Source organism: Centruroides sculpturatus, unplaced genomic scaffold (assembly GCF_000671375.1).
Source record: "Centruroides sculpturatus isolate CEXI.00-Female unplaced genomic scaffold, Cexi_2.0 scaffold64, whole genome shotgun sequence".
Classification (NCBI taxonomy): Eukaryota; Metazoa; Arthropoda; class Arachnida; order Scorpiones; family Buthidae; genus Centruroides; species Centruroides sculpturatus.
Genome location: NW_019384335.1, coordinates 803,465 through 817,949, shown reverse-complemented (window position 1 = coordinate 817,949; position 14,485 = coordinate 803,465). Strand labels below are relative to the sequence as shown.

The following is a 14,485-nucleotide window of genomic DNA, read 5'->3' as shown; positions in this document are numbered from 1 at the left end:
TTAAGAAAAACGAACAAAAATAATTAATTTATTTAAAATATGTGCTTTCGATATCAAATTAATGCCGTCTTGCTCCTGTAAATCATACTTTTCCTGATAACATCAGAGTCATGCCGGTCATAGCTCCGTTCTGGGGAAAATTTTTGAATTGTAATCATCTGAATTCCATTGTAGACCGGAAATTCGTATATAGTTAATTGGAGCCTCCTGCACTTAAGCTTTCCATATCTGGTCTCGACTTCCATCTAACACCGTTCTCGAAATTAACGAAGGACAGAGAGACAGTGCGAATTTATGGGTGTAAATTTTTTTCAAATTATAGCCTAATTATTTATTTATTTTTATAAAGCGTAATAAAATACCATATATTTTATAAATACTGTACCATATAATTTATAAAGCATGATAAAATACCATAGAAATCGCGTGACTCCTTGGAACATTAAAAACTATTTTTGCGATTTATTACCTGGAGTGATCACATAACAGAGGAGAAAACGAAAGGTAATTAATTGTCTGAACAAATATAAAGAAAGCAAGTAACTTAGTGGAAGAAAACTGGATCAAGAGTTCTCACAAACTACAGCAATCGTTCTTTCTTGATTAGTGTTTGATCAGTTCGACCTAAAAATTTTCGATCGGTACGAGACATTATCTTCTATTAATTTATCTTACATAACAAATGGAATGTTATCTAGAAAACAGTTTTTCATGATAGAATCTAATTACTATAATCCTGTTAAGATTTTTAAAACAAGAATACCACTTAAGCCAATCGGAGAAAAAAAAAATAAAACGAATTTAATGTACAAAATTCCAAGTTTTAAGTAACATAACGAGAATAAGAAAATAAATAAAATATGATTTTAAAAAAACCCATTTTGGTTGGTTTAAAGTGAAAGGAACTTTATCAATTTTTAACGTTTAAAAGTATAATGCCGAGTTGTTTTGATTTCAACGAAAGTTAAAAGACTTTAATATAACTTTTGCCTTTACTCAAATAATACAAAATATAAAACATATTTGTAAAGACGTTTTATGTACGTGTAAAAGAAAATTCCGAGAATTATTTTTCTGTAGCGATGTTTAGATTCTGTTGGAGACAGATGCATTATTCACTTTTGTCATCTTTAAGACTTTATATAAACTCTTTTCTCTTTTCTATAAAGAAGTTATCCTTAACTGACCAGATCAGCAGTGTTTCTGATCATACGCTTCATTACTGCCATCACTTCAATTACCAATTTACGTCTTAACGTCGCATCTTCGTCATTTCTAATAATTATTTCTTAATCTCTGTTTAAAATTCAATCTATATAAACATGTCTAGTTATAATCCTGGGTATTCTTAAGATGCGTGCGGTATTAAATAGTATTATAAACTTATTTTAAAATATTAAAATTTATTTTTTAACGCTTGTGAACTCGTTCGTTTACGACCTAATTGTTCTGTAAAATGCTTAATATAACTTTATATTCGAGTGAAAATGAGAAAAAATTTATTAGTTAACAAGATACAGTATATAATAAAGAAATTATTTATTAATATATATTTAAGATTTCTATTTATAATGTTTTATAAATAGAAATATTCTCTTGTTATGAAATTATTTTAAGTTTTGTAAGTGAAAGCTGGCAACGTTGTTGCTAGACTTTTCCAGCATTCTTTGTTCATTTTTATCCCTATTAACTGCTACCATTACTTTTAAGTTGTCAGATTGATTTGGGAGGTGTTAAGTGGATGGCCATATCTTTCGAACTGATGATCCGATTTTCTTTAAAATTTCTAGAAACATTTTCCTATAATATTCAAATCTCCCTGAAAAATGTCAGAAATTTTCGACAAAAGGCACGGGAGTTATTAAGCATTAAACTGGGTGGGAAAAATCGTGCCTCCCCCAAGATATACACACGCAATAGCATCCATAAATATAGAAAAAAAATCCACATTCTTTTGTACTTTTCGACGTTTCAACGTCCTCGAATCCAAAAATATAAAAATAAATTTTTGACCGATCGCAATACTTATAAATATATACTTAAAAAGTAAAATTAGAAATGTAAACTAATAATTTTTACTATTGTGATTTACGAAAATTTTAATAAATTTCAAATGCGAAATTTGTTACGCTTTGTCTTTTATATTGTAAGAGCTTTTGTGAAGTCACACAAGTGCTATAAATCATCGATAAAAGTGCAAGACAGAATAAAGTATAGAAGATGACATTCTAAAATACATTTAGATTTGGCATCAGGAATGAATAATTTAAAGAATGAAATATTTATATAATTTACATCTAGGAGAGAGAGAGAGAGAGAGAGAGAGCCAGAGAGAGAACCTAATTAATCAAATATAATTTTTAAGATAAATAATAGATAATATAAATTTTTCTATAGATATATTGTGAGATATTAGGCGGCAATTTCCATTTATTCCAACACATTAAATTAATAGAGCAATAATAAAAAATGGGGGCGAGAGAATCAATTTAATAGATTATTTTAAAAAGGAAATATATTCAAAAATCGTTGAAAGAGGAGGAGAAATCTTCCATTTAAATCTAGAAACTTAAAGATGAAGTTACCCACTTTACAGAGCTGCAACACAATCGTCTTCGTTTATCTAAAGAGATTTATCAGTGTAATATTTCATGCGAATATCGTAGCCATTTGGTAGACGACTTGTATGCAATGTTTGTCCACTTGGGGTGAAATAGCAATCAATGTAATGGCTTTGACTATCAACTGCCATATTGTGAGAGGAGTGAATCACTTTTCTATTCTGATACAGATAGCGGCGAATTTATTCGATAATTACCCAAGTGAGAAAGATAATGACTGATTTTCAGCACAAATTCACAGCTTCCACTCGTTAACAGATGCTACATTCACAATATACAACTATATTTTAGTTCTATTTACTTCTTTAAATGAACAATTACTTGAATTTTTTATGAGTGAGGCATTAACTTAAAACTGTATCTTTAAGCGTTGTATATAAATATATAAGTAAATAGAATTAGATTTAACAAGAGAAAATTTTATTTATTTTAATATTATAGTTTAATAAAAGCTTACTTATGTTAGAAACCGATTAGATAAATTATTATAGTGTACAGCATTGAAACTCAATAAGTAAAATACAAGCATCAGTAATTGCTTAGGATTGAAATCAATACTTGTTATACATCAAGTAATAAATCATTATAATATATCTGCAAATGCCTTGTTTCCTTTATAAATTTATTGAGTAAAAAACATACTTAAATATATTAATTCTTAATTAAAAATTACAATTTTTAAATTAATTTCTTCCCGTCTTATATGAAACTTTCACTCTAATAACACGTTCGATTTTTTCCTGTTAATTTGGAAATGAAAATGAATTTCTGTCCTAAACTTTCATGCAATTTTAAACGAGATATTTTTAGTTAAAAATTATTCCATTGTATAATTAATTATAAATTATTTAATATTAGCTTATTTTTTGAAAAATATTCTCATTTAAATTAAACAAACTTGAAAAATTTTATTCAGTTATATAATATAAATAAATTAGTACTATTGATCTACATGTATATCCTCAATTCTATTCATAGTTTTAAAATTTTATTACAATTGCTAACATATTTTAATTGGATGGCCGAGCAGTTAATGGGTCAACCTAACACTTGGAGACCTTCATTCAATGGTCTCTGTTTCGCATAGCACTGTAGAGAACAAGTGGGGTCCGGGGTTAGAATCTGGGCTATAGAAATAACGCTAGGAATTTTTCGAGGGTCCCTTATTCCAGATATATTGGACTATCCCATTGATCGAACTGTGGTGCACTATACCTTTATGAGGCCCGGGCAAATTTGAATTAGGAGGCCCCATCTACAACGCTGACTTCAGACATTTTTCTTTCAGCGAAAATATTTTCTTATAAACGATTGTTTTGGGGGCCCCAGCCCATAGACAATTTCCCTTTTTGCCCGTAGTTTAACGAGCCACTGCAGTCGAATCCACGATGGGCCTGGAAAAAAAGCCTTTTAGTCCCCGTAGGGCAGGAAGAGTCATACATAATAAAATTAATTTATTCATTTAATTTCAGAATATAAAAGTTATTTTAATACTGCCGTATAAAGTACTTAGTATTAATGAAATTTATTCAAATACGTTTTACACGAAAATTATATTAGACTTTAATGAAAATTTTCTTCTGAATTTACAAATTGAGTTCATAGTTATTTAAAGAATTCTTCATTCAATTTAATATTTAATCACTTATGAACGAACTTGAAGGGATTTAGATTTAAATCAAGTTTTACATTTGATAGTTTTCTTTTCATTCATAAAACTTTTGTAAATTTAAAGTTTATTAATTTATTCTTATTTTTTATGCAATAAAATATTGAATTTAGTGACTAACAAGATAAAAGAAAGGTAAAAGAATACGTTTAGAATTCAGTATTATAAAAAGAAATTCACACGACTGCATTGCAGGTAAACATAATACAAAACCAATGTTATTTCTATTATGTGTATAATATATATTTATTTAATATTAATTAAATTATACGCAAATAAAAATAATTTTTATATTTGATATTCATAATTTATAAATGAAAACATTACTAATTACAAAATAGTTAATCTTTTACATCAAATTAACGTGTAAAAATATCGATAATTAATTTCAAATTATACATTCTTTACAGAGAAATTATTAACTTTAATTAATACATGTTTATCACCGTTAAATTTAATTTTCTTTTTATTTTTAATTATCAAAAATTAGTTTGAAAATATAATTAATAAAAGAATAGAAAAATAAATTTTAATTTTGCATAATATACAGCAGGTTGCAATTTAATCTTTAATCCAGTATTTGGAAGGGAAAGAAAAAATTTTCCGATGTTTACACCGAGCGAAAGTTATTAATTATGAGATTAAGTACAAGTAAGAAAGAAAAAGTTGACTTATTCGTAACAGATAATATTGAAAAGTATTATTTGTTTACGAAATTACAGGAGAATTTATATATTTTCATAAAATATTATATCTATAATATACCCATACGTTTACAAGGCTGGAACATATGTTTATTTGGATTATTTTTGATCAGAAAAAATTCTATTTGGATCTTTGCGACTTTTTCTTTATCTGGATCGCACCCAGAATAAAAAAATAAAAGGTGTTTTGGTCTCAGTTGAAATCGAACATATTCTGAAAGACTTTGATTCGGATTCCACCTGGGACCAAACACATTTTTTTTTTTTAATCTAGACTTTCTATTTACTTTCTTTGGATACAGTGCTCGGTAGTGTAACTATAATTCTCAGGTCTTCTTGAAAATTTTCTAAGGTTTCATCAATCTATTGATAACAAAAATTTAAATAATAGTTTTTCCATTAGTCTTTTTTTCCTATGACATACAATGACTTTATTTTGTGATCTCTGTTTGATAATAATATATATATAATTTTTAAAACATTAATATAAATTTTTAAAAACATTCAAACAGTGCAGGACCCCAATACCTTCATAAAAAATATAAATATCTCCGTATAAACCTTTCTGTTATCTCCCTATACTCCCAATCACTTCCCTATAGCTCCAAATATCCCTCTAATACTTACAGACATCTCTTAATATCTCCATAATAAAAATGTAAACACCTCCCTGTATCTCAAAGACCTCACTGTCTCTTCAAACACCTCCTTATACTCCAAACACTTTTCTATACCTCCAAACACCTCCCTAAACCTCCAAACATCTCCCTATACCTCCATAATAAAAATAAAAAGTAATTGTAATCAATGTTAAACGACTTTTATGAAATGGTATAGACGTTGAAACAAAAATGCAACTATACAGAACACAAAAATCTTTCCTATGCAGGAACAAGACGAAATAAGTTTAAATAATAAAAGAAGCAAGAAAGTAATTTAGCTCGAAGTTAAAATAATTTATTAATAAAGTTAAATAAATTAAAAATTAAAGTTGAATGGTAAACGAATTACCAGATAATAAAGTTTTCTGGCCAATGAAAGTGTAATAAGCGCCATCTGTTAGGTAATTATATAACTATTTACTGTCTGGAAGATTAAAAAAAGCTGATCAATGCAAAGAACATAAATCGGAATTATAAAATTCAAGCAATGAATTTGAACTAAATCTAATAGATTTAATTTTAAAAATTGCAGAATAAAATATTTTTTAAAAAAAAACAATTTATTTTATTTAATTATTAATTTTTGAAAATTATAATTTAATTAAATCTAACAATAGCGAGTGAAACAACGAGATTATTTAAGTTGTAATTTGTGTTTTGTTTTTTTAAATTAAATGGGAAAATTTCATGAATTAAATAAGAGAGAATAAAATATATATTTCTTTAATTTCAACCTTTAATAATTGAAAATATTGCTGTAAAGATCCCGTAGAATTTAATTTAAAAGCAGACTGGAAATTCCGGTATTTGATGATATCCATTAGTTTAAATTTAAATTCCATTCAAAACTTTAAATATTAAATAGGTAAAACATAATCCAAATAACCATTTATTATCTGTAGATGTCTGTAACCGATAGAATCGAAATTTATTATATACTAATTACGAAAATTGAGTAATTGTCAGGTATTGATGAATCTTCTTAAATTCTTTTAATTACCGAAGAAAGTTTCTTCATAATAATTTATCAAGAAATATAAATGACATGAACAGATGTTTCTTGATGGAATGAAACATTCTATCGTAACGAGATCAATAAGAACTTTTAATTTCTTTAAAGACTGCAGAAAAAAACTGAAGAGTTGTAATTTACAATTAGATGCAACAGCCAATCTGCTTTGGGTGCTCACGTTTTTTAACTGTTTTTTTTTCCTAAAATACATTAAATAATTATCCAATTTAAAAATAAGCAACTTTTAGATATTCAGTCGGATGGCCGAGTGATTAAGGAGGCAACCTACCACTCTGAATGACCCGGAATCGAATTCAGACGGATTGAGAAATTCCTATCAATTTGTCGTGTGTTCTTCGTCAGGACATGTTGGATCCTATCCCTCAACATTCACATTGTGGGTCTGGAGGAACCCTTAAAAAGGGGGCCTCTTAATTCATACAGGGCAGAGTTAAAAAAGCTATTTTGATTATTTAAAGTTTTGGTTAAAAATTGTTATGCTTAAAAGTTAGAAATATATTATTGATGCATGTACAAATAGAATTGGTTAAGTTTTAACATTTGCAGAAAATAAATATTATTATTCGTATTCTGTGAGTACAAATAATGTGGAATTAATTAGATGAATCATAAAGAAATTTTGTAAAATTGTTGCAAATATTGCTATATTTTTTACCTTTTTTTATCCAAATATTCAACAATTATTGCTTACAAAGCATTCCCAATAATTAAATTTGAACGGTTTTTGCTTTGAATATTAAATATATATTTCAAAATTTATAGTGACGGCTTAATGGCCGAGACTGTTACGGTGTCGGCATATTGCTCGGGGAGATATTAAATTGAATCCTTCCGGTCTAAAAGCTCTCGTGATTTTTCCTGAGCAGTCTGTCCCGGATATGTAGCCTCCATTGTGAGTATGGCCAAATCCACAATGGGCATGGAAAAAACACCTCTTTGTGCCCACAGGGCGGGGAGAGTTTTGTCTATATATGTATCATTCAGCGATATTAAATTCACAACTTTTAACCTAAATTCCGATTACAGTAAACTTTTTCATAAATGACGATAGAAAGTTCTCCGGGAGGCATCTTCCTCGGCAGATTATCCACTTGTCTCGTTGTCGTATACAATTAAACAAACAAACAAATACATGAGCGTAAACTTTTACACAAAATAAATTTTTTTCACTCATGAAAAACATTAAACTATTATACAGGGTGATTCAAAAGTCACAGAAATTTTAAAAATTTAATAACTCACAAACTATTTACAGTAAGATGATGCGGTTTTCACAGAAATGCTTAGAAATAATTGGAATTATTTTTATGTGTAATAAAAGTTTTAACACCAAAATAGTTACATTTTAGATGGCGCTTGATAAGATTACATAATTTGTGTAGTTGTTACTAGAGCTTACACTAAAAACATTTTTATTTTTTTATTCTTTATATAGAATTTACAAATTCTACAGCGCTATCTGTGGCAAGAAATGTTTAAATATAATGAGGCCTTACCCACGAAAAAATACCTTATGAGGCCTTACCCACGAAAAAATAAAAATTTAATGTGGAAACAAAAAATTTTTAATTACCGTTTTTCTAGAGCCAGGCGAGTGATTGAAAATTCGTTTGGAATTTTTAGTAGTAGACGGAGAATTTATAGACGACCAATTAAATTAAGTGAGGAGAACATTGACAATGTTATAAAAGCGACAGTATGCTTGCATAATTATTTGCTGATAGGACCAACCAGAAATGAATATTGTCCTGTTGGATTAACCGACAGAAGATTGGCAAGGTAGAGTTGTATCAGGCCAATGGAGAAGTGAAAATGAAGGAAGTAATGGGCTTGATAAGATCAATAGACTTGGTACAAATCATTACTCTCAAAAGTCAAATGACAGAAAATATTTAACAGAATATTTTGTAAATGATGGAGCACTGCTCTGACAGAATACTGTCATAAATTAAATTTTCTGTTATAAAATGTATATTAATTTTAAATAAAATTTTTAATATGTGCAAAAATGAGTTGTTTTTGAATATTGTATATTTTGATTTACATATAAGATATTTGCTGTATAGAAATTTTAAGATTATATATCTAAATAATTTTGCATTTTATAACTGCATATAGGATGTTATCTGTAATAATAATTATATATAGATGCCATTAACTACTTTATAAATAAAGTTTGACCAATAACGTTTATCGAGTTAAAAATGTTCATATAATTTGATGCGATCATAGCTGTCAATTACATTTATTGTTTTTGATTTCTGAGCTTTCACTAGTTTTTTTTTCTCTTGGATCATATATTTAGTGCTATTGTAGTTTTGCAACTGAATCAAATTGCAAAAATTGAGTATTTTTTAGGTTTTACATTTTGGTTCTTTTATATCAGGGGTGGCCAACCTTTTGCATACCATGCGCCAATTTTTTGATAGACGAGTTCAGATGCGCAGTGGCGTACCGTGGGTGTTAGCTGCCCGGGGCGGAGAAAAATTTCGGCCACCCTTTAATCAGGTATTTCAATTTAAAAGATCAAAATTCAGTTGTGTGAAAAAAAAATTAATAAAAAATGCGGTGGTGGTGTAGTTACCCGTACAAAATAGTCCCATTTGACATTAGTGGCATACACGATTGCGAATGTATCGTGAATCGTAGAAGCAAAAAAAAAAAAAAGGTCAACAGGTGTAGCAGTCCAACCGACTCGTGGACTGTCCGGACGGTAGCACTGTCATTTAGACGCCTATGCACTGATCGAAAATAAACATACATGCATACACTGTAATTTACTATGTGGAGAACACTCATTTTATCTGTAAAGTTGATTGCAACGAATTGTGCAACAAATGAACTTGCCAAGACAGACTATAAAAAATTAATTTTCTATGTAATATTCTTAATTGCAAAGAAGCCAAATCTGGCAATGTTGCTCAGAACTGACTAAAGCGCCACTTGTAATCGTCCAATGCGCCAAGTTTGGCGCATGCGCCACGGTTTGGCCACCCCTGTTTTATATCATCTGAACCATATATTTAATCTTCAGGTAAGTTTTTATGATCTTGAGAATTATTGTGGCACGAATTATGAGATAGGTTCAATTATCGATTCTGTACTTTTTATACTCAACCATCATAGATTCTTTTAAAAATTTATTATCTATTACATCCAGATTATATAGCTAATTTTTACAATCATTAAGTAGATGATATAACAATCAGATTAAAGTAATTTCACATCTACAGAAAGTTTACATGGCTAAATGATATGATATCATAGACTGTATACAAGCTTTATATATTTTATCAACTGTCATTCTACTGAAAAACATACAACAACAAAGTGAACTTAGAAAACATACTTTTTATTTAAACAATTTTAATACTAATATAATACAATATAAAATTAAAGTTTCATTTCTTCTTCAAAAACAAGATTTTCAATTTTGTTCATTATCGAAAGCATTTTTTTCCTATCAAATTTTCTTAATCTCACACCAATATTGTTGATGAAATAAAATACTTCATCGTGGTTACTTTCATTCTCTTCAATATATTTTTTTATGCCACTAGAAGTTTCTTTTATGATCTCTGCAAGATCATTATCATCATCATTTCTTTTTCTTTTCCTAAATTATGAAATAAAAACAAACCTTTTAGAGAAAATTTCAAATATTAAAAAAATTAAAAAATTACAATTATGGAACTATATGTATATAACCTTTGAGAGGACTGAAGTGGGCTATGTACAAATGGTAGTGGTGATACATTTGCACTTGCACTTGGTCCTGTTAATTCAGGCATGCTAAAAATATTAAATATATGTAATTTATTAATAATATATTTAAGGACAGTGAAATAACACTTTGATTCAGATTGTAATCTTTACAATTTATATATAATATAAAAATACCTATTCTGTGTGAGAAATTCTGGTAATTGATTGCTCGATTGGTCTTCCAAATCAGAATTCTAAAATAAAAATTAGAAAAATTACATACACATGAATTAAAATTCAATCAGATATTAGTAACCTGAAAATTGTATTAAGTGAGATGTTGAGCATACATTTTTTATTTTTATAGCTACAATTATATGTAAACATTTGATCACCGCAACTTATTCAATATCATTATGATGTGTACAATTTATAAAGAATCATATGCATTGTCTTTAAGTTGTTGGAATTGTCTTTGTACTATTGACAAACAAAAAGAACTTCTACATCATTTTATCAGCAACTTAACCTTAAGCTAGAAATCTCAGTATTTCTTATAATTTAGCTTTTATGTGGACAAAAGACACTAAAGTTATATATATATATATATATTATTATATTATATTATTAGGCCTATATTATTATATATATATAACTTTAGTGTCTTTATATATTTTTATTCATAATCATAATACATTACCATTAATTCACATTTTGATTGAGGCGTGATTTCTGGTATATTCTTGCATGTGCTGCAAGATAAACAATATTTAGTTTTAATGAAAACAAAATATATTAAAATAGTGTTAACTTGTTAAAACTTTCTTACTTTAAGTGTTCATTTCTCAATCCGTCTCTTAGCATATTATCTAATAAGTCGAAATATTTCCAATTTGTTTTGTAAATTTCTGAAGTAGCTGCACCACTTCTTTTCGACTTATTTATATTGTTTTTTAACTTTGTGTATCTATCTTTCAAGTTNGTGTTCATTTCTCAATCCGTCTCTTAGCATATTATCTAATAAGTCGAAATATTTCCAATTTGTTTTGTAAATTTCTGAAGTAGCTGCACCACTTCTTTTCGACTTATTTATATTGTTTTTTAACTTTGTGTATCTATCTTTCAAGTTTTTCCATTTTTTTCTTTTTGGTTAAATTCCAGATACGTATACCGTCATGGCGGCACTTCCTGTTTTGCTGCTAGCCTCGCTCCCGACGCCGTGGCTGTTTGGAGACGAGTGTAGTCACGTGACGGTGCGCGCGCGAACGAAAGACGGCGGCTGTGACGCGAGAAAGGGAAAAAAACAAACGAGAGATCGAAAAAATCGCTCTAAATAAATTATTAAAAAAGAAAAAAAAAGCATTTTTACTCACCGTCGTCGTCGGTCATTCGGCTACTCTAGCACGCTTCTTTCCACCGTCGCGACGGTATTTCCTCTCCTGTTTTTTTTCTCTTGCTGGGGCTGCTTGCTCGCTTCTTCGGTATCGCTTCCGGGGCTGCCGGAACGGTTTCTGGCTCCTTCCATTCGGGCGCGCGGTCCGCTTCCGGATAAATTTTTCGTAAATGTTCGCAAAAAGTTCCGAAACGTTCGACCGGCTTCAGACTTTCCCATTTCGGATGCTTTCTATACATAAAGGCGTATAAATAGGAATCGTGAAGTTCCTCCGTGTAGTGAATGGGCAGATTTTTCCTGTTCTTGAGAATACCCCACAACCTTTCGATGCTCTGCGTATGTACGCCGTCGAGCGGGTTCACAAAATGTTCGGAATGATTTACGGTCGCGTGTTTTATCTCCATTCCTTCTAATTCGCCGATATGGTTATATCCCTTCCATTGGTCGGTATAAATTGTAGATCCGGACCGGACGAACTCGCTAACGACCATATTTAGACTGGCTTCGAAGCGATCGTTTACAAAACACAAAAAACAGTTCTTGTCTTCTCTACAGATTCCGCCGACCACCCACTTAGTAGTCCCTTTCAGCGTCCTCCCTCTTTCGTATTTACCACGCTTGCTTACGACCGTCTCGTCTATTTCCACGGTCTTTCCGGGGCCTCCAATTTTCAAACTCGTCAAATTAAACAGAGAGACCATCATCGCGTGCCGAACGAAATTAGCCCAGTCGATACCGGTAGTGTGACTTACTGCAACAGCCAAACACGAAGACTTCGACGAACCGTCTATGCAAATGAGGTGCCAGACGAAAGCGAGTATCGTTCCCCACGACATCTTACCAAATTTTCCCTCGAAAGTACCTTCGAACGCCGAAGTATTATTAACGTTACACTTGCGACATCGGAAATAAACCGAACTAGTGTCATTTCTGTAACTTATTTTACGAACGAAATCCATTTTTGCGAAATTCGAACTACGCAACACGCAAACCAACTCGTCGAATTCAAAGCGCGCGCACCGTCACGCGACTACACTCGTCTCCAAACAGCCACAGCGTCGGGAGCGAGGCTAGCAGCAAAACAGGAAGTGCCGCCATGACGGTATACGTATTTGGAATTTAACCAAAATTTTATGTACTTACCCGAAATATTAAAAGTAGTTCCTATTGACGTCCAGTACGTGTGTTTAAAAGAAACATCTTTAAATTCTTTTCTGCTTTTGTCATATAGGAAAGGATAATTTTCGACTATTCGAATAAACGCTTCCATATCGAATACCATATCTCCTCTGTTTTTTCCGTTAGTTTTCACAATGAACTTTGTTGAACCGTCCGCCATTAAAACACCACGTAATAGTATTTTCTCACGTGACTACCAGACGAACTGTTATTGGCTGATAGAAACGTGTCTTGGCGGCGGTTGCCGCAAAAGATAAAATTCAACCAACTTTTGCGGCACGAGAAAAGCGGCATAAAATCGACTTCTGCGGAGAGAAAAAGTGACGTCATCCTGCCGCTTTTCCTTGCCGCGCCGCATGTGTGCATCCGGCTTGATACTGTCTGCAAGATAGCCAATAATAGAGAGGTTGAGACGCAAGTTCAAACGTTAAACTTGTATGGCAAACAGAAGTACACGTTTGACGTTTCAAGTCCAAGTAAAAATCGTTGAGCCGCCCGTTCATAACATCACGTGACTCAGTGGACGTCACGCATTGACTCACGGGAAATAAGTTGAAAAAATGGCGGAAACATTTTGCACGGAGGATTACCAGGAAAGGTAAATAAACAAATTAAACTGTTTAAAAGTATTTACATGATGTTTAATAACACTAAATAATTATTTTTTTTTACTATAATTAGCGTCGTGTTTCCTCCGAGAAACATTAGGAAAGTTCCAATGCGTTTTTCTTGTTATCACGACATACTTCTGTTGAGAGAAGTAGTGGCTGTAAATCCCTATGCGTATGAAAATCCGAAAGATTCTTGGAAAAGTATATCTGAAAATTTACGGACGTATTACACCGTCGACGGTAGAAGATGCCGGGAAAGAACAACTTTACTTCTATAGTATTATGACAAGGTAGTAGACGACCATCTTGCCTTCCAGATATATAGTATGTTACAAAAGTGTAAGAACACCACAAATTTGTGATTTTTCAAAATGTATTTAAATTTTTTATTAGAAAACAGTTTTATACGTTTTAAGACAATTACAAAAATATCATTTTCAAGCTTTTTATCTTTTAATAATAATACAATAGAAGTTATCACTTTTTACTTGTTACCAAAATATAGGTACACTTTCTAAAATTACATAAAAACAAATTTTAAATATATTTTAAAACTTTTAAAATTTGGTTTCAACCCCTTTGACTGCAATTATTTGAAAAATTCTGTTAATATGAGTTTGCGGCGACAAATCACGGACTGGTGAGATGGCGCCACTCCTCTACGAGTTTCCCGGGAATCCCGGATAGAAAAACGGGAACTGGGTTTTTCCCAGAGAGAGAATTCTGGGTATTGTTGCTTCTTCTTCTTGTCGGGTGATCGCTGCCATGAGCACGTGTAGCTCTCTTTCAAGTGTACTCGAGGATTGTTGTAAATAAATGTTGTTTTAGTTTAAAACGTGGTCGTGGACTTAACTAATTCACGTTTACAGCCTTCTGATAAAGACAGTCTTTGTGGAGATGTAAATGGA

At 30.7% G+C, this 14,485-nt stretch overlaps 1 protein-coding gene across 1 annotated transcript; it reads right to left on the bottom strand.

Annotated features, from left to right (window-relative positions):
• Nucleotides 1–11,548: 11,548 nt before the first annotated feature.
• On the bottom strand, nt 11,549–12,782 carry LOC111631509. The gene is made up of 2 exons (XM_023375764.1): nt 11,768–12,782; nt 11,549–11,673 (listed from the first exon to the last, which is right to left on the bottom strand). The coding sequence occupies exon 1, from the start codon at nt 12,744–12,746 to the stop codon at nt 11,793–11,795; it is 954 nt and encodes a 317-aa protein (XP_023231532.1). The 5' UTR covers nt 12,747–12,782; the 3' UTR covers nt 11,549–11,673; nt 11,768–11,792.
• Nucleotides 12,783–14,485: the final 1,703 nt, after the last annotated feature.